General features: G+C 40.4%; 1 protein-coding gene across 1 annotated transcript in view; it reads left to right on the top strand.

The window, feature by feature from the left end:
- Positions 1-19,106, top strand: part of ASCC3 (activating signal cointegrator 1 complex subunit 3) — a 204,620-nt gene that overhangs the window by 44,866 nt on the left and 140,648 nt on the right. Inside the window, exons 9-10 of the mRNA XM_081856656.1 lie at positions 1,963-2,163; positions 2,634-2,774. Coding sequence (XP_081712782.1) covers positions 1,963-2,163; positions 2,634-2,774 — 342 coding nt within the window. The remainder of the gene's footprint in view (positions 1-1,962; positions 2,164-2,633; positions 2,775-19,106) is intronic.

The raw sequence follows: 19,106 nt of genomic DNA, 5'->3' as shown, positions 1-19,106 counted from the left end.
CCACTGTCGAACAGCTCTTACTGTCAGGAAGTTCTTCCTAATGTTTAGGTGGAATCTAAGTAAAAGCGAAACAAAAGAAGTACCATGGTCAGATCACTTCCTGGTGCAACTGGACTTCTTGCGACCCATCCCCTCTGCAGGTAGGTGGGACCAATTCGGGTGGTCCGCCCCCGCCACTTAATGGATCCAAATGGTTTCCAGAGAGTGGTAGGGGATGCTTTATCCCATGTTGATGGCCTTTCAGCCGATTCCCTGGTGGCCCACTGGAATGTGGAGTTAACCAGGGCTATTGACTGTTTGGCTCCGAAGCGCCCTCTCCGATTGCATGGAGCCCGGACAGCCCCGTGGTTTTCCACGGATCTGAGGGCAATGAAACAATCGTTGAGACGGCTAGAGCGCCGGTGGCGGTTAACTCATTCCGAATCTGACCGGACACAGGTTAGAGCTCAACGTCGAGCCTACCAAGTAGCGATAACGACGGCGAAGAAGACGTTCTTCGCCGCCTCTATTGCATCTGCAGAAAACAGCAGCAGGAGACTTTTTCAGGTGGTTCACAATTTAGCGGAACCACCTGCGACATTGGGGCCCAGTACGGGCCACATGATCTCCTGCAATGATTTTGCAAAGTTTTTTGCAGATAAAATCGCTCAGATTCGGGAAGAAGTAGACTCCTCCGTGGAAGCAGGGCCAGGGCGGGAGAGTGCTAGAGTCCTGTCTAGTCAAGTTGTGTGGGATCAATTCCAATCTGTTACCTCTGAGGATGTGGACAGGCTGCTTGGACGAGTGAAGCCAACCACCTGTCTCCTGGATCCTTGCCCATCCTGGCTTATAAAAGCTAGCCGGGAAGGACTGGGCGATGGGCTTCGTGGGGTGGTGAATGCTTCCCTCCGTGAGGGAGCCTTCCCAGACCCGCTGAAAGAGGCGGTTATTAAACCGCTTCTTAAAAAAACATCTTTAGATGCGGCCATGATGGCCAATTATCACCCAGTCTCAAATCTTCCATTCTTGCGCAAGGTGATTGAGCGAGTGGTTGCCAATCAACTCCAGACACGCCTGGAAGAAGCGGACCATTTGGATCCCTTCCAGTCGGGATTCAGGCCTCATCATGGGACTGAAACTGCCTTGGTCGCACTGATGATCTCTCCCAGTGGCTGCATGTAAATGTTGAAAAGCATGGAGGAGAGGACAGAACCCTGAGGCACCCCCCAAGTGAGAGCCCAGGGGTCTGAACACTCATCCCCCACCACCACTTTCTGAACACGGCCCAGGAGGAAGGAGCGGAGCCACTGTATGACAGTCCAGAAGACGGTCCAGAAGGATGTTATGGTCGATGGTATCAAACACCGCTGAGAGATCCAGCAGAACTAGGAAACAGCTCTCACCTTTGTCCCTAGCCTGCCGGAGATCATCAACCAGTGCGACCTGGCCTGTATCAAACCTCCCCCATTTTGTAGTCCTTCCTTCATGGAGTAAAATAAAAGTGGAACAGTGCAAATCCGACGTATGGTTGATTTTCTATTAATTTATAACAGAAGCGTAGCGTATGTAGTGTGTGAGTGTGAGTGTGTGTGAAGTTTGTACAAACTGAATGATGGGGGGGTTTCCTGCTACATTTTATAGTTTGTTTTTAACTTTTTTAATATTGATTGCATTTGTTGACCTTGATATAAACCAAATAGAATCAACTGCAGGTAAGAAATACATAAATAGTCAAAATAAATAAAAGTTGGACAAATAATATAACTCATAATCCCTGGCTGTTGGCTATGCTGGGTGGGGCTGATGGGAGCCAGGAGTCCAGTATCATTTAGAGGACTACTGGTTCTCCACCCTGGTGTAGTTCATAACGATGAACTGGACATATTAAAGTTGGAGAGAATTGTAGACTTTAATCCTTGTCAACAGCAACTGTTTTAATTATTTAGTTGAATGCTTCTTTTCTTTTCTGGACTTTTTTTGCAGATTGGGCAACTTGCTTTCAAGGGCATGAAAAGGTTAAATCGAATCCAGTCCATAGTGTTTGAAACTGCCTACAATACAAATGAAAACATGCTAATCTGTGCGCCCACTGGGGCTGGAAAGACTAACATTGCCATGTTAACAGTTTTGCATGAAATCCGTCAGCATGTTCAGCAAGGAGTCATCAAAAAGGACGAGTTTAAGGTAGGAATTTAATGAACTGCAGGACAGCTTTATAACTTGTAAGATAAAGCCCATTATAGAGTTGTGCACATTTATATGGATTCAAGAAGTTTTCAAGGACATTGTGTTTTCCCCAAGTCACACGGAGATGGAGCCTGTTGATTTACTTCATCTCTGTTATGTAATTCCTTTTTCTGTTCTGAAAATCTTATTACCCATGGGAAAAGCTTTGAAAATATATTTAGCTTTGATGCAGAACCAATTTTCAAAATGATAAGCCCATGTAAACAAAATCTATTGTCTTTTAAAAAGCTACACACTTATCCAGCACCGATAACCACTTTCCATATACTACTATTAAGTTTTTTCCCCGTTGCTGTAAGTGCTAGGTATAATATTTCACAATAAATTGTGATTTGTATCAGTTGCTACAAAACCAACAGTCTTGTACACTTTGCTCATTTATCAAACTGGTGTCCTTTTTGGTGCAGATTGTTTATGTTGCTCCTATGAAGGCATTGGCAGCTGAGATGACAAATTACTTCAGTAAGCGGCTGGAGCCACTAGGCATCACAGTGAAAGAGCTGACTGGTGATATGCAGTTGTCGAAAAGTGAGATTCTACGAACCCAGGTATGCTACATGACAAACATAAATATATTGATGGATGCAAGCAGTAGTGTATAAATGTGCTGTAACAAAACAATGAAATATTCTTGATTCATGAATTAAAGCAGTGATTTTTCAAACTTACTGCCATCAGGTTAGCTTTTCTGCAATGCTACCTGCTGCAGAAGATGGTGGGAAACATTCTAAGCTGCCTTGAAAGTCCATGCATAGAGGGAAACATTTGTGGAATATCTGAAAAGTTTTTGTATACATTTAAGCTCGTTAGCAGGCTTAACGTGAAGCAAGAAGTTAAATGCAACGTTAAAGAAAAATCAGGGAATAGCTAATAAATCGAATAACGTAGGAAACACAGTATTAAAAATTATAAGGAACTGCAAAAGGGATGGAGTCAAAATATATATGTTTATTGGGAAGTTTTGTATTTGTATGTCTTCGGGGGGGGGATCCAAAATTGGAAAATAAAATTTATAAAAAAGAAAAAAGAAAGTCCATGCATAGTGCTAGTCAAGCCTTTTGCGTTTCACCAGTGCCTTGCATGAGCAGAGATCACACACGCCACTCCACTGTATGCCTGCTTTCAAATGGCAAGGCATACACAGTAGTGATGAAGAAATAAGTCATCCAGTGAAACTTGTTCTTATTTACTGATACTTTTATTGGGAAACCAACTCCCTATGAACTTCCAAATGGCCCTAGCGTCTCTTGGATGACTCTGAAAAACTGTTTTATGCCATGGCACCAGTATCGGTGCTCTTACCACTTGCAGATCTGAGAGAGAAGCGAATGGATCTAGTGATACACAAATGGAGCTTTCAGCTTCTGTGTAAGCATAAGAAGAGCCCTGATGGATCAAGCCAAAGGCCCATGTAGTCCGGCTTGCTTTTCTCATAGTTCTCAACCAAATACCTACAGGAAACTCACAGGCAGGACCTGAGTACAGGCTCCCCATTTGTGTTCCCTAGCAACTGATGTTCAGAAGCATGCTGCCTCCAACCAGGGCGGCAGCCATTTGTGGCTAGTAGTCATTGAGATCTGTTTATATCCATTGATTATCCTTCGTGAATTTGTCTGATCCTCGTTTAAAGCCATTTCAGTTGGCTGCCTCTTGTAGCGGTGAATCCCATACTTGAGCTATGTGCTGTGTGAAAAAGTACTGAATCTTTCAACACTGAGCTTCATGGGATGTCCAAGAGTTCATGCTGAAAGCATGTCTAAATCATCATCATCATCATCACCACCACCATCTTAGCACTCTAGCTGAAAGTGAGACAGGAGAGAGCTTGTTAGATTTCACCAAAGAGGGTTTTGCAAAACTGTGGCACCATCTCTGAGAAGACCCTAAGTATCACCTGAGTTTTTAATCAGTGACAGGACAGAGAGCAGAAACTGATTTTAAGATGTGGGCCAGTTTATTTGGGTGATGTCAGTCATGTCAGTCATAAGTGGCACTGTGCTGTTATGTATACCCTGTTCTTATCTCTCTGCAGCCTTTCTGTTTCTTTCCTTCAAACAGATACTGAATTGTTATCTAACTATTTGTGTACAGGTCAACTTACAACTTGCATATAGTTAACTTGCTCAGTCCCAGCTTTACATGTTTGGCAGCTGGCCAGCTGAAATCGCACAAATTAAACACACACGTTGTCGACAACCTACCCACCCCAGCCTCCATACACAACATAGCTATTTAATACTGACCTAGCTAAAGGAGTTTTGTAAGGATTGTTGCAACAGACTGTGTATTTGAAGCACTTAAGTGTCTCTTATCTTTTTTTACCCCAGCTCTGATTTCTAGCCCTAAACCAGAAACTCTAGGCTCAGATGTAGGGGCTGGGATGGGCACACAGAGCTCTGGATAAGCAAGAAGAGCCCAATTCCAGTAACTGGAAAAGTGCCACATGCAGTGGATATGTGGGTGCACAAAAATCTATTATGGTGAAGAGACACTTTAAGTCAATGTGGCTGCCTTTGTTCACTCACAGTTCTTTGTGCACAGCAGAACCCAGCAGGGACTGTCTGTCTACATATTGTCTCCCCACATACTAGAAAAGGTGGCGTGGGCAAATTAGTTTCCTGAAGCTCCTTTATAGAGGTTTTCTGTAAAGATCTGAGCAGCATTAATGTCTATTTTAACCAGATTTGTGGTAAGCACACTTGTGAGACAGATGTTGATGTGGTTTATTATGTTAGGTAATGTTGGAAACTCTGAGACAGAGACGATAATAAATCCATAATGAGAGTCGGTAGCACAACTCCTACATATAACTGGTTTATTACTTTGTGAAAATACAACTTGTTTATGTAAGCTAATATTTCAGTGAAGTGGGCACTTCTCCAGTTACGCGTGCAGTGTTGCTTTTCTGGAATGGGGAAATAGCTTGGAGGGGGCAAGCAGATTGCCATTTCAAAGATTAGTAGATGGATTGCTTTTGTGATGACAGTGCAGTAGAAAGAAGTGAAGCAGACAACGGACGTGTCACAGCTGAACAGAGCAAGTAGCCCTGAGGGTGGCAAATGATATCAGGACTTTTTGAGCTGTATGGATTAGCACCCTGATGGGTTTGTCCGCTGATGGACTTCAGACACTTCAGCTATGATGGCTTTTCTGTCCAGTGGCAAATGATCCTGACAGGAGAGGGAACAATGCAGTTTTTCCCCTCAAGGGGAGGGCGACAACCAGCTTTTAGGTAAGCAAAAGTGTGTGGGGAAGCGCTAGAATTCCTCACTTCCAAGGTGTCTTCCTGCCTTCGTCAGAGAGAACAGTTTTTGGCACAGCTCCCATTTTTGTTTGGCCTGTTTTTTGGCATAGGCTTATCTGCCTCTAGGGATATCATCGCCAAACTTGACATGAGGGCTTCCACAGGTGTGCAGAGCAGTTTCCCATAATGTTTGAGTATCAGGTGCCATTTTGAACCAAGATGGCAGACCAGAAGGTGACTCTTGATTTTACCTGATTTTTGACGTGATTGGTTCAAACTCACAAAGTGCACTACCCACTTAAAAATTACAATATTTTCAGTTTTTAAGAATACTATGCAGGGCTGAGCACTCCCTGCTAGTATATAATGTAACACTAAGAGTATTTTTGTGGCACTTTAAAGTCTAACAAATGTATTATAACTTAAACTGAAACAGACAAACATGGCTTCACTTCTGGAAATACAATAATTGGGATTATAATAATTTTATTATTTATTTTACTTTTAGTTATTAAGCATGTGTGACAAAATCTCTGTATTTTCAGTCAGTATAGTCTCCATTTGGAATTGCTAATTACTCAGGTTGTTGGTTGCCCAGCTGCTGTTCTGCTCACTCTGACGTTCCTTCTCCTGATGAGTGCTGCTTCACTTGCAATTTTTAAAGGGCCATTGGTTCCTAAATGCTACACGAGATGGAGCCAGATATGTGTATCCTCCCATGGCTCACCTCTTCTTTAATTCATACTCTGTGATTCCTCACCCCTTTTCTACCTACCACCTGGCAGTAAAAAAAAACAAAAACAAAAAAAAACCCCTACTGTTTTTTTTAATGGCGGAATGAAAGAGAGAAGCCCAGTACCACTGATGTGCAGCCTTCATAACTGGATGATACACCGAACAGACACTTTGTGGAGTCTGTGGGTATCCTTTTCTAGTATTAAAGGTCTGTTTTAATGAAAATACTATAGACATATATCACACATATTCACACACACACACACACACACACACACACACACACCAAAAAACCATTCCGCACATTAGTATCACAACTCTGCACTGTCATAGTGAGGACAGTACAACTGGGGTAGCCTGGTTTCTTAATGTTTGCTGTTTTTAGGACCAGCTTATTTTTTTTACATGTGAGACCTTTTGAAATAATGGCTTTTGAACACAAATAGGAGCAGCTGGAATCACAGAAGGTCCTCTGAAGACCCCGACATTACCAAGAAAAGTTCCCCATTAAAAATGTTACATCTGAAAAGAAAAAGCAGTTGTTATAATACTTGTATTTTCTTCCATCATAACTAGGTGGAGAAAAAAACTAATGCTGAGCGTTTTGCCCACCCACAGAGTTTCGGGATCAGAATATTTGCCTTTGATCGACATTTGGGCAGGGACCTGTAGCAATACCAGAATACATCAAGAAGCTATTGCTAATAAAGAGGAAGCCTTGTTCCTTTGCTGATAAATCTCTTGCAGCATTTCTCAGTGGCACAGCTATGCTGAAAGTAATTTCTTTTATTCACAAGGTAGAAAGGCATGCCCTATTTAAAATTAGATTCTTGTCCCCCCCTTAAATGAACTACAAATGGAAATATAAAAATGTCTGTGTCTTTTTTCAAATGTAGCACAATGTACCCAAAGGTTGGTAGTGGTGTTCGAGGCTGAAGATACTTAGGAAAAACGTCTAGCTCTCCATAGGGAGCTGAACATCCTTTTCATATGCAATCATTTTTATAATCTGAAGTCTTCCTTATTTCACACTGTGTTCTCCCTTTATGGATTCATCTTTATAGTAGAGTGGTTTATGTGCCCCAGAATAAAGTGTTACATCCCACTTGATTGTATATTTTGGGAGGCATTCAGCAGTGCTCTTATGAACCTTCCATCTGTCCAAGCATTGCAGCTTGCCAGATAGAATGATCCCCTCTCTCCTCCCCCTGCATGCTGTTCTGGAGGTTCTTCCGGGCCTCCTATTGGCTATTTCAGGGGGTGAGGGGGAGGACGGCATGAAAGTCCCATTGTGCAAGCAGATCCAGCATGCCTTATGCTCATGGAACACATATGGGGAATCCTTCCCCCAGTCTTTAAGGCAGAACTCGACAAGACTATCTACTCCCTTGCCCATCCCTCTTCTCACAAGGCTTCTGCCAGATGTCATTCAGACCACAACATCTAAACATTTTTATGCTTGATTCATTGTACAAAGAGCTCGAGGCAAGATTCAACTAGTTGTTCCATGCACAAAATGAGGTCTGCTTGCACAACCTAACTTTCTCCCTCTCTCCTCCCACCCGTCCTCCCCCCCCCAAAAAAAAAAATGTTCTGGGGGTTTGAGGGGAAACCCAGAACAGTTTTAGGTGGTGTGAGGGGCATGAGAAGGAGGAAGTCTTATTGTGTGACTGGACCTCATTCCCCACACTCATGCCCCACTTAGCAGTGTGCTGAGTTCTACCCTCTGCATGCACCCTTTGTGGGTTTTCTGTATCACTTTGTCATATGGAATACTGTTATACCTGGGCAGCTAAGTGGTAGAGCTCATGCATTCTGTTGCAGCTGGTCCCAGGTACAGTCCATGGCATCTCAAGGCAAGAGGATTGACTAGAACTTGGAGAACCACTGACAGTCCTAACAGGCAGTACAGTGGTACCTCGGGTTACAGACGCTTCAGGTTACAGACTCCGCTAATCCAGAAATAGTACTTCGGGTTAAGAACTTTGCTTCAGGATGAGAACAGAAATTGTGCGGCAGCAGGAGGCCCCATTAGCTAAAGTGGTACCTCAGGTTAAGAACAGTTTCAGGTTAAGAACAGACCTCCAGAACGAATTAAGTTCTTAACCCGAGGTACCACTGTACTGGTTCCGATGGACAGGTAGACAGGCCTAATATAAGGCAGCTTTCAAGGTTCCTGCTTGTGACACACTAACAGGTGATGATGGCAGATTACTAGTTACCAACGTATTCAAGTAAGCACTTTGCAAAACAGTCATCCGTACCATTCTGCACATGTGCTCGTTCTCCTGATTAGCCCGTTGTAACATGCAACTAGTTTCTAATGCTGCTCAAAACCCAGCTAGACGGTGTGTTAGGTTTGTGACCACAACTGCATTCCTTCTCCTCCTTTTAAATGGTGGCAGCCAAGGGGTCCTAATTTGACTGGGACAATAGAGGGAAGGGAGGTAATTTGTACAAAGAAGTGTGAACGTTCAGTAAGTGCTAAATAAGAGCAGAGTAAGGTGCCTTGAATTTTGGGAAAGGTAGTATATATTTTATTATTTTTAAATTACTAATGGTAATTTAAATTTAATATTGCCAAAAAATTACTTTCCTTTTTTAAAGTATGTTGATTTCATTCTGCCTCATTTCCTTGTGAACCCTCTCCTATTTTTTAAATGACAAAATTGTTTAATCCCCTTTTAGAATAAAGGCTTTTTTATTTCAAAACTATATATGTTCTGGTTGATTGAAGCAGGCTTTTTGCTTAGAAGATTTAGTTTCAAGTATGCACACTCTTACATTTATTTTACTCACTGTCTGAAAAAAATCAGTGTTAGCAGGCCTAAAAATGAAATAGTTAAATTAATAGCTATGCTGAGGTTTATTGTTGTACAACTTTAAGGGCTAACATAAAAAAGAAGAAATAATGTTTTCCTTTGGATTCCTCATCAATCCAAAATAGTTGAGCACGCTGAAAAGGAATATTTACTGCTTGTTGCTTATGTGTTTTCATGGACTGGTCCAACAGTGTCACCTGCAGGTGAACAAAATGTGTTTCTTAATTCTTGTAGTTGTTAATCCAATATATGATGCTGTAGAAGAGCTAGTGTTTTTTTTAAAATAAAAAAATAAAAAATAAAGTTAAATGTTTTACTTTTCAATTCAATATAGCCCAAGCTAGCAATGCTTTTGCCTACAAACCTTTCATCTACCTTTTCTTCATCTCCACGTTGGTTGAAAGAATGTTTATAGTGAATTCAGGGTGAATTTCAAATAAAGCGCACAGTACATTAGATTAAATTAGTGACACTTCCCCTAAATCAGGAATGAGGAATGTGTGTTCTGAATATTTCTGAACTACATCTGTCACCCGCATTACTGGCCATGCTGACTGCAGCTGATGATTGCTGGAAGTCCAACATCATCTGAATAGCGCCCATCCCTGCTCTGAAAGTTTACCTAGTCAGTTTTAGATCTGATTTAATATTTGTAAAACGTGATGATAACACACTAATAGTCTTGTCTTTATTCATGCAGGCAAGCATTTTGAAGTGACATTCCATTGTCCGATGAGTATTTTTTTTTATTTTTTAAATCTTATTAAATGTTTATATTAATGCAAAATCAAAATCTGGTAAGGTTATTTTTTTCAGAGTCAGGCTTCATAAATGGAAAGAGAACCCTTAGGAAGATGCTGGGAAAACTTTTTACTTCAAAATTCACGATTCTATTATCTCTGGCTTACAAATGGTCCTTGTCATGCTTTTTGCATGGTGCTGCTGTAGGATTCCTGCAGGATTTGGGAAATCAGAGCGGTGATTTCCTATTGCCCTCCACAACACAGCATTGAGACTGCAGATGTCAACCACTGGCAATGCTTTGAATAAGTTATTTAGCAAGTGCACCTGCCTCACAAAGTTTTAAAATGTTTTTCACTTTGAAGCCTTTTCTCTTGTAACTGCTTACTATCTCAAACTTCAATTTGAATTTCTAAAACCTGTTCTGCTTTCCACATAAAAAAGAGAGAGACCTTGCCCCAAGAGGGCTCGTCATCTGGTGGGAAATGAAGCAGAAGAGCAAGATGAGAAGAGGAATAGCAGACCACCTGTCCTGTGGACCAAAAGATGCTCATTCTGGCGATCATTTGCAGAGTCGCACAAAGTGGCTTGCAGTTCAGTGCTCTGGGTGCTAGTGGAAAGCATTTAAAGGCAGAATTCCTTTTTCCTCCTTGAAAAGTAGCAACAACAATAACTAGCTGCCCTCCTTGCAATGTTTTGCCAGATATGATTGCAATTAGTGCTTGTTTAATAAATGGCCGACTTGTTACTAATAGACTTATTAATAATAATTTTACAGAGACAGATGTGGAATACCTAACAGTACAGCTGCAGGGCTTTCTATGCTCATGTGTTAACTGCTTAGGATATGGTATACTGACTGCTGTGGCAAAGTGGTGATATTGTGTGCAACTTCATGCCAGAATTACAACATTACATTATTTATTTTTTCAGGCAAACACTGGGTATAATGATTTGTATCATTTTAAACTGCTATAACAATAAAGCTTTACTAATTTCCCTTTATATAATTGCTTTGTGAATCTGTTAATGCTTGATTGCATTATGGTTTTTTAAAAATCTCACCAAATGATGACCCTTTTTACTGTGTGTTGAGTGCAAATATGATTTTTACAACATACTGTTCGTAAAACAAATAGGACCCACTTATGAGAAATATTTCATTACTTGTATTAATAACTTTAAACATTGTAGAATTCCCAGAGTTGGTTATTGATTTTTTTTTTACTTTTGCAAGATTTAATAGCTTCTCATAAAACCCTTTTGTGCAAAGAAATTCACATATCTGTAAAACTACTGTATAACTCTTTTGTGCTCCCCCCATACAAAAAGCACTATAAATTTAAAAGGATAGAAAAGCAGTCTTTATAGGTAATGCAAATGATGCATTAAGCTAGATTCTTTTCCTAGGCTACAATTTAAAAGTACTCTGAAGTCCAATTATCTCTGATTTAGCTGTAAAGATTTCAGAATAACAGCTGTGCTTGTTGAGTGAATATTCTTGAGCAGAGAAATGGATTTGAATGGTGAGAAATGTGGAGAGTAGGGGAGGGATGGCAAAATGGAAGTGGAGGAACACAGGAATGCTTGCTTTCTTTTTGTTCTTTTTCTCAAAAACAAAAACATTCTGTCTTTTAGTGTGATGATTATATAGAATAAGAAACAACACCGAGGAATACAATAGTACTTAACATTTAATCTAAAAGCAGAAATGAAGAACAAATTGGGTATTATATATATAACCATAGTATCAGTGCATGCAAAATGACTTTATAACAGTTTAGTGTACTGGGCTTTCTTTTGAAATTCATGCAGAATAATTTTGTTTGCCAATTCAGTAGCCATCAGATTGAATTTACTTCAGCTGCTTAATTGAAACGCACAAATTAATCTTTACCTCTCAGATGCTAAAAGCCTTAAAAGTAAAACGCTGTTGTTCCAGCGTGATTTTAGTCCCTGTTTGACCAACTTGCAGTTAGGGAAATCAGCAATCTTTTAATTTTGATTTCTGCTTTTAAATTAGAAATGTGTGCAATCTTTGCATGATGGAAGTTTAAATGGGAAACTAATGCCTCTATAAAGCTAAGTAGTCTAAACACTGTTTCTGCAGATTGCATCCTCCTGCCATTTCTTTGCTTTCAGAAGGTCTTGATGGAAGACTGATGAATCAAAAGCAGCAGCAGCAGCAAGGATGAAGGTGATCTTCTGCATCATCTCCCTGCTGTTCTTAAGTGTCCCCAAGCTATTGAGAGCAGAGGTTTTTTGGGGAAAGCACCAATGATCACCTTGATCCCTGTTCTTCTGACCCAAGCCTGAATCAAATATGCTGAATCAAATAACATTCTGTCAGCTAACCGATACCAACTGAATATAACCCTGAGGCACTTGTTTTGCTTGCACAAGTTTTGCCCTTGTTTAGATATTTTGATTTTGTTTTGAGTGTATCTTCTGAATTGTTGTTGGTTTTTTAAAAAAACAACAACAGCAGTTTGATTTTCCAAGGCTTTGAGGTCTTAGTGTTTTGGGAATGGTGTAATGTTGCAGGAATGAATCCCCTTCACTGATTTGTCTCTAATGAAGAATGAGTAGGTCATATTTGAGAATGAAAGAACCATAGAGCTAATTCATATGTTACATTATGGAGAAGATGAGGGAAAGCAGAGGGACTATTTTCCCTGCATATGTTGCAGCATGCAAAGGAAGAGACCCTTAGTTCACATTTGCTGAAGTAATAAAATTCACAGGCAGGATGGAGGCAGAGTTTTTAGGGGCAGATCAGGAAAAGGTAGTGCTTAATCCCTCCTACACTTGCCAAGTCTCCTCTGAAATTAGCTCTCAGGGGCTCATCCTCCAGCTGGGCTTAATTTGCATTTCTGAACTCAGTTGGCACAAACAAACAAAACTGACTGAACTGACTAAAAACAGTTAAGCATTTTACATATCTGCCAATCCTTTATTGCAGATATCTCCCCATCCCCAACACACTCCCATCCCATTACAAACAGGGGGGTTGGATCGCTATGATTGCCTTGCAACATGTAGTTTGACTCTGTGTACTAGAACTTAGGTCTGAAATAAAGCAGTGGGTCGGGACTGCAGCTTAGTAGCAGAGCATGTGCTGTTAATGCAGAATATTTTTAAGTTCAACCCTGTTCTCCTGGTTGAAAGAGTAAGTTAGCAGACAATGGAGAAGCACTCTGCCTGAGCGAGACAAATAGTCTAACATGGTCATAGAACAAACATTCTCTTCCTCCCTAGAGAATGAAGGAAGAGTATGTGATGGAGACTTAATTGCACTATGTAGCCGCCAATAAGCTACCATGCTGGAAAGCCAGAATGCATTTCCTGGATGTAAGGAACCCCCTCTGTGAAGGCAGAATTATAGGATGGTAGGATTTCTTAGCTGTGCGTGTGTTCCATCACAATCAGTCAGGTCCCTGTGATGTACAGGAAAAGGAAAACACTTGGTTTTTGTTTCATTTTGCTTTATATCACAATTTTTTCATATTTCAGAATTGAATATTTTCTTAACAAATTGTCAATCAGCTTTCACTACACAGGGGTAGGGAATCTGATCTAGCCAGAGGTACAGATACTCACCTCCCTTAACTCCCATGGGCCATTTCAGTAGGTGAACATTGTCACATGGTTTGAAATAAAGTTGTGCAGGCAAAGGCACAAGGGTTTTGTAATAATTTTATAATTTAGCTATTATTGGAGAAATATTGGAAAACTAATATAAATTATTCCTGCCCCCCCCCAAGGCACAAGGGTTTTGAAGATGCTATTGATTGGTGGTACCTGCATACCTCACTTTCAGCAGGGGGTCATGCCTGTGCCATACCTGAAACTGTATGACATCAGGTGTGTGTGGCTTATGGCCCTAATCTGGCCTGCAGCCTGGATGTTCCCCATGCCTGATTTATACCTCACACTTTGACAGAATCGCCTGTTAAAATGGGCAATGAAATGTGGGGGGAAAGAGAAAATTATGAACAGGATTGCTGTGTGCTAATGAGGCACGCTAGCTGAAAGTTGTCATACCTGATTAAGGAGCTTATTGGCATCAGTCAAAGTTGACACTGGAGTATTGGAGTTGATATAACCATGATTAGTGAAATGAATTAGAGCAAAGAAAGTAGGATAATAATATGGAATTTCTCTCCTGTTTAAAACATTTAAATCATTATTTAAACTTGCAGACTGAGAAGCTAATTATGTATTTTACAATACAAGTGTTGGATTTCACAAAGCACACAAGCTGTTCCTCCTCTTTTGTTCTGGAGGCTAAAAATGTGCTTTGTGTGGACAGACTTACTTACCCTAGAAAAATGTACTGGAATACTGTTTTGATGCTGCTTTTTATCAGTATACCATAATATGCTTTATTCTGATGACTTTCCCCCATCTTATCCTTCCTTCTTTGTACTTTCTCCTCTCTGCTCCCTTATGTCCTTTTATCTTTTGATATGTTTGCAGATTATTATACAAATATAGGTGCAAATCTTAATCAGTTTAATTGGTTAGTAAACTATTAAAGCTTATACCCAGTTAAACAACTATGCATCTTCAGCAGAGTCACATTTTGTTACCATCTTTACTATTCTAGTTCTACATCCACCACAGTTTCTGGTCTCACCCACTTCTGGCATGCAATAGTTGAGATGTCACAAGAAAACTCTGCTATCCTCCGTTATCTTGACATGTTTTTTTCTGTACTGATGAGTTTAAATTTAGGGTGAGCATCTTCCCTGACTTCTGGTTTTATGTGGATATCTGGATGAAGAGAGCTTCAACGTCTTTTTTGTTTTTGTTTAAAAAAATATTTCTGTCCTAATGTTACTGTGAGCATGTTACGTGTTCAGTGACATGGAACAACATTTTCCAGCTCAAACAGAGATAGCTGGTCTCAGTGATCCATTCAGAATACAGCTGTTAGATTAACCGGGAGAGAGCCATTATGAGCACATTGTACTTCACAAGGTATTCTTTTGTGGGCTCCCCCTCTATCTGAAATGTGGTAGGTGGCTACTTGGGAGAAGGCCTTTTCTGTGCTGATGCCCAGCTCTAAAATTTCTCTCCCCAGAGAATGCTAGCCTGGCAATCTGGTGCCTTTCTACCATGAGGTGAATGCATTTTTAATTTCACTGGGGTTTTAACTTTTTAACTCCAGTTGATCTGTATCTGGATGCTGCTTTTATAAGGGTGATGTTTTTCACTTATTTTAATTCATTAGTAACTTTATGATGATTTTAACACTTTATTGTAAGTTGGCCAGATAGTGTATTTCAAAGACGGGATATAGGAATTTTGTAGTTACTAAGTGAAATTTTAGGAGTCCTGCAAAGACAACTTCAGTGTGCTATCAGGCTTATTTTTGCTCTTGAATATACTTGGATGGTCATGTGCGCTCCTGCAGTCCAGTTGATTCGCACCCTCAGACTTTCTAGATGGTCATGTAGAATCTGTAGCAATCTGTGCATGATCCATAGCTTTTTACAGAAAGACTGGAACTTTTCATGCCAAAAAAAGTTCCCATTTTGCTTTTTTGTGACATGCTTCCCGTTAATGCATTCTTGGGGGCAGGGGAGCAGGTGGAAACGAGCAAAGGTTTAGCATAGCAATAGCAGCCTTTACAATACTTTTTTGTTGCATTGCAATCCTGTGTATACTGAGAAGAAAGTCCCACCTCATTCAATGGGACTCAATCCCAGGTAACACAATATAGGATTGGAACCTAAATATCCAAAGTCTTAAATGTTGCACTTTTGTTAGCTGATATTAATTTTTTTATTGACCAGCGGTTTTGGACTTCTGCACGCATTTATTCTATGCTTACCCAGTGATGGAACTAGTTTTGGAGTAGTTCCTAATACTAATCTGGGCACCACTGAAGAGGGTGTGGGAAGAAATTACATGGACAGAGAGAAATGTAAGTTGACAGTCAAAATATCGACAGTTAGCCCATTTCTATTTGGCCATGCCCTAATACGAAAGCCAGATTGAAATGTCTTGCATGAGTTTCAATTCATTAACCAAATGTGACACTTTATTTCCTGGCTGTTTCTGTGCTGAGAGAACTGAAGTGGTGTAATAGTGATATAAATGAAAACTCTTTGCAGTGCTGCTCACTGAGAATAGAAAACATGGCTGTATAAAGGTATTCTAAAACTCCTTTAAAAATGAAATGGTTTTCCAGTGTCACGAAATGAATATGCTATGACTATCTGTGAAGCTTTCCATGGTCACTGTAAGAAAGAAGAGATGGCAAAACTAATTATGATTATCCCAACCCAGCGTGGGCTAGTGGCATAGAAATGTGCGCTTCCCATGGACAATCTATATACCCAGCTTCACTGTACTGCTCATTTTGCCCCAGTTGTATTGCCTAGATCAGGGATGTCCAACAGGTCAATCGTGGGGTGTCCCTGTTCGATCCCAATCACATTGGCTCTACCTCCCCCTAAAGCTCAACAACTTTGGCTCTTCCTCCCCCCCCCAAAAAAAAGCTCATCACCTTTGGCTCATCCTTCCCCCAAAAAAGCTCAACACCTCTGGTCAATCCAATGGGTAGAATACCAGAAAGACAGCTGAATTGGAAAGAGAATATTTTGAGGACTTGCCCAAGTACGTAGAAACGTATTTACTCAGTCAAGAACAGCATTTTTCTAGGTGCCATGTTGAATATGTCAAAAGGAAATAAGAAACTGGAGTAGGGTGGTAGACATGGGTGTGCTTAAGACCTAACAGTTTGTCACAGGGATGGAAAACATGTGGCCCTCCAGATATTGGACTCACAGCTCCCATTATCTCTTGTCAGCATTTCCAGAGCTCAGGAATGGTGCAAGTTGTAGTCTAACAACTGGAGGGCCATAAATTCCCTATCCCTGGTTTACCATATCCTGAAGGTGGGTTGGGGAAGGTAACCTGAAAAGTGTATCTTACAACCATAATCAATATCCCACTTTTGGAAGCTCAACGTTTTAAATCTAATTCTAAACTGTTTGAAGCTTAAAAGGTCCTTCTTCAGACTTTATATATTTTCCCTTCTCCTCGGCACACCTCCCATTATCCCTGACCATTGGCAATACTTGCTGGGACTGATAGGCATTGGATTCAAACAGCATCTGGGTGGCTACATGTTAGCCACACCTGCTCTTGCCCAAATCTCCTTCTCAACTATCCTATGCAGCAAATGGAGGGGAGGAACAAACAACCCCTCATTCATCCACCCCATGCCTTGGCACTTAGTGCTACAAGGCAATTCGGTTACAGTGTTAGAATTCTAGGCAAGATGGGCAGCAAACTACTCATCTTGCCTCAGAGATGAAACAGCTCACACAACTGCACTTAGAGGAGGAAATCTTCGGACTGTTTGTTCTCCTTTCCTCACAGGAGCCTAAATTCTTAGTCATAAATCTGAAAACGAGCAGCATCGTCTAGCAAGACATGCACTGTTCTTGTAACTTTGGGTCCAGTCCATCAGGCACTGGCACTGTTTTTCTCCCTCAGTTTGTTTAAATGGTGTTTGTGTCAGAGTCCTATTGAAATTCAATGCTGGAGACTGCTCAGCAGCTGTGCTCAATGTGTTCACACTGTCTTCAGAATAACAATATACAGAACTCCGCATTTAATTCACGTTGTTATTTAGAGTGCCATCAGCAACTTTTAATTACAACATGCAGCCGTAAAAGAGCTTTACGCTTAGCGCCGAATGTGTCTAAATACTTTAAAACTGAAGAAGAAGAAAATATGCATCTGTTTTATTTTAAATTGTGACAGCAGGGCTGTGGTACAAGAAAGTGTGTGATCGCAGCAGTACCAGTTTAGCTTTGGCAAATTAGCTAAGTAGCTTGCGTTTGTAGCATTTCACACCTTTAAATTCTTAATATGCCTTGCTAAATATATTTCATCACAGTTTGCTAATTAATGTTCTATGAAAATTACAGCTGCTAATTTTCGTGGTTGACATGGCTCATTTCAAAGTGGTAATAAGTTACATCTGTAGTGGTGTGATGGCATTTTATAAATGCTGGTTGTACACTCACTATTTTGAGTTAGAGTGGGTTCATTAAAGGCCGCCATCATTACATACAAAGACTTAGAAGTCAGTATCTTCCCTGTACACAGTGTATTGTTGCGATTCTCTGAGTCTAATGTGACTAACATGTCCATCTTTTTCCACATCAGGCAACCAGATGCTGGTGACGGGGGATGATTCCCTTTCCCTTGCTTGTGAGAGATGCAGGGACAATTGACTAGCTATGACTGCTGGCCTGTAGCTTTCGGCTTTTGATTTGTTCTTTTGTCACTAGCTATTCTCATTTTCTCAGGCGAGTCAGTCTAAAAGTTAACATAATTGGAAACCACATTTTCTACTGCATTAAACTTCCGCATTTAATAGGGAAGGGTCAAAGTTCGGTGATGGAGCACATGCTCCCCGTTCCAATCTCTGCAGGTAGGACTAGGAAAAGTGCTTTGAAATCTGGATGAGCTGCTGCTAATCAGTTAAACAAAACTCAGCTAAATTGACCGGTGGTCTGACTGACTTTGAAGTCCCTTCAAACCATCCCTGGAATCCAACCATAGCCAAAGCGCCAATGCAGAATAGCTCTAAGAATCTTATGCCTCTTGGAAGTTGTTAGCTATCTTAGCAAGATTGTTAGCTATTGTTAGGGTAGATTGTTAGCTGGCATGGCTATAAGGGCAGTGACGGTACTTTCAGTAAGGTTTGTTTGGATAAAGAGGGATTTGCCTGACAAGTGGACAAAAACAGAAGATTTCTGCCTCTATTTCCACATATAGAGTGTTGCAGCATCTATAAATGTTTTATTAGGTTACATAGCATAGGCATAGAGATTTATTAGCTGTCTTCTATTTTTGAAACACACACACACACACACACGCTGGTTCTGTTTTGTATAGATTCATTTAGATCAGCCTACACATTTAAAAGAGAACGTAGGGCAACTCCAACTGGTTTCCTTAGATTTATTTGTTTCCTAATTTAAATTTATATTTATTTTTTTCATTAAATGTCTATACCACCCTTTTATCCAAGGATCACAAGACAGGTTGCAATATAAAAACAAAAAAAATACATAACATGGTAACAAACAAAACAATAACCACTACCACCTTTAGCAGTATAAAGCTAAAAGTAGTATAGGTATAGTATAGCATTTAGTAGTATAGGTGACTGTGCACTTGCGTATGCTTGTGTGTGGAGAAAGATACACATCGCATTTTACAGGATCCTGGATGAAAAATTAACACACGTTACACCTTTCAAACAACATTTAGACTTAGCTGATTGTACTAAAGCTTGTTTTAAAATT

The sequence above is a fragment of the Podarcis erhardii genome (assembly GCF_964252035.2).
Source record: "Podarcis erhardii genome assembly, chromosome: 3".
Taxonomy (NCBI): Eukaryota; Metazoa; Chordata; class Lepidosauria; order Squamata; family Lacertidae; genus Podarcis; species Podarcis erhardii.
The sequence above is the reverse complement of the archived record's forward strand: the minus strand, read 5'-3'. Positions and strand labels throughout refer to the sequence as shown.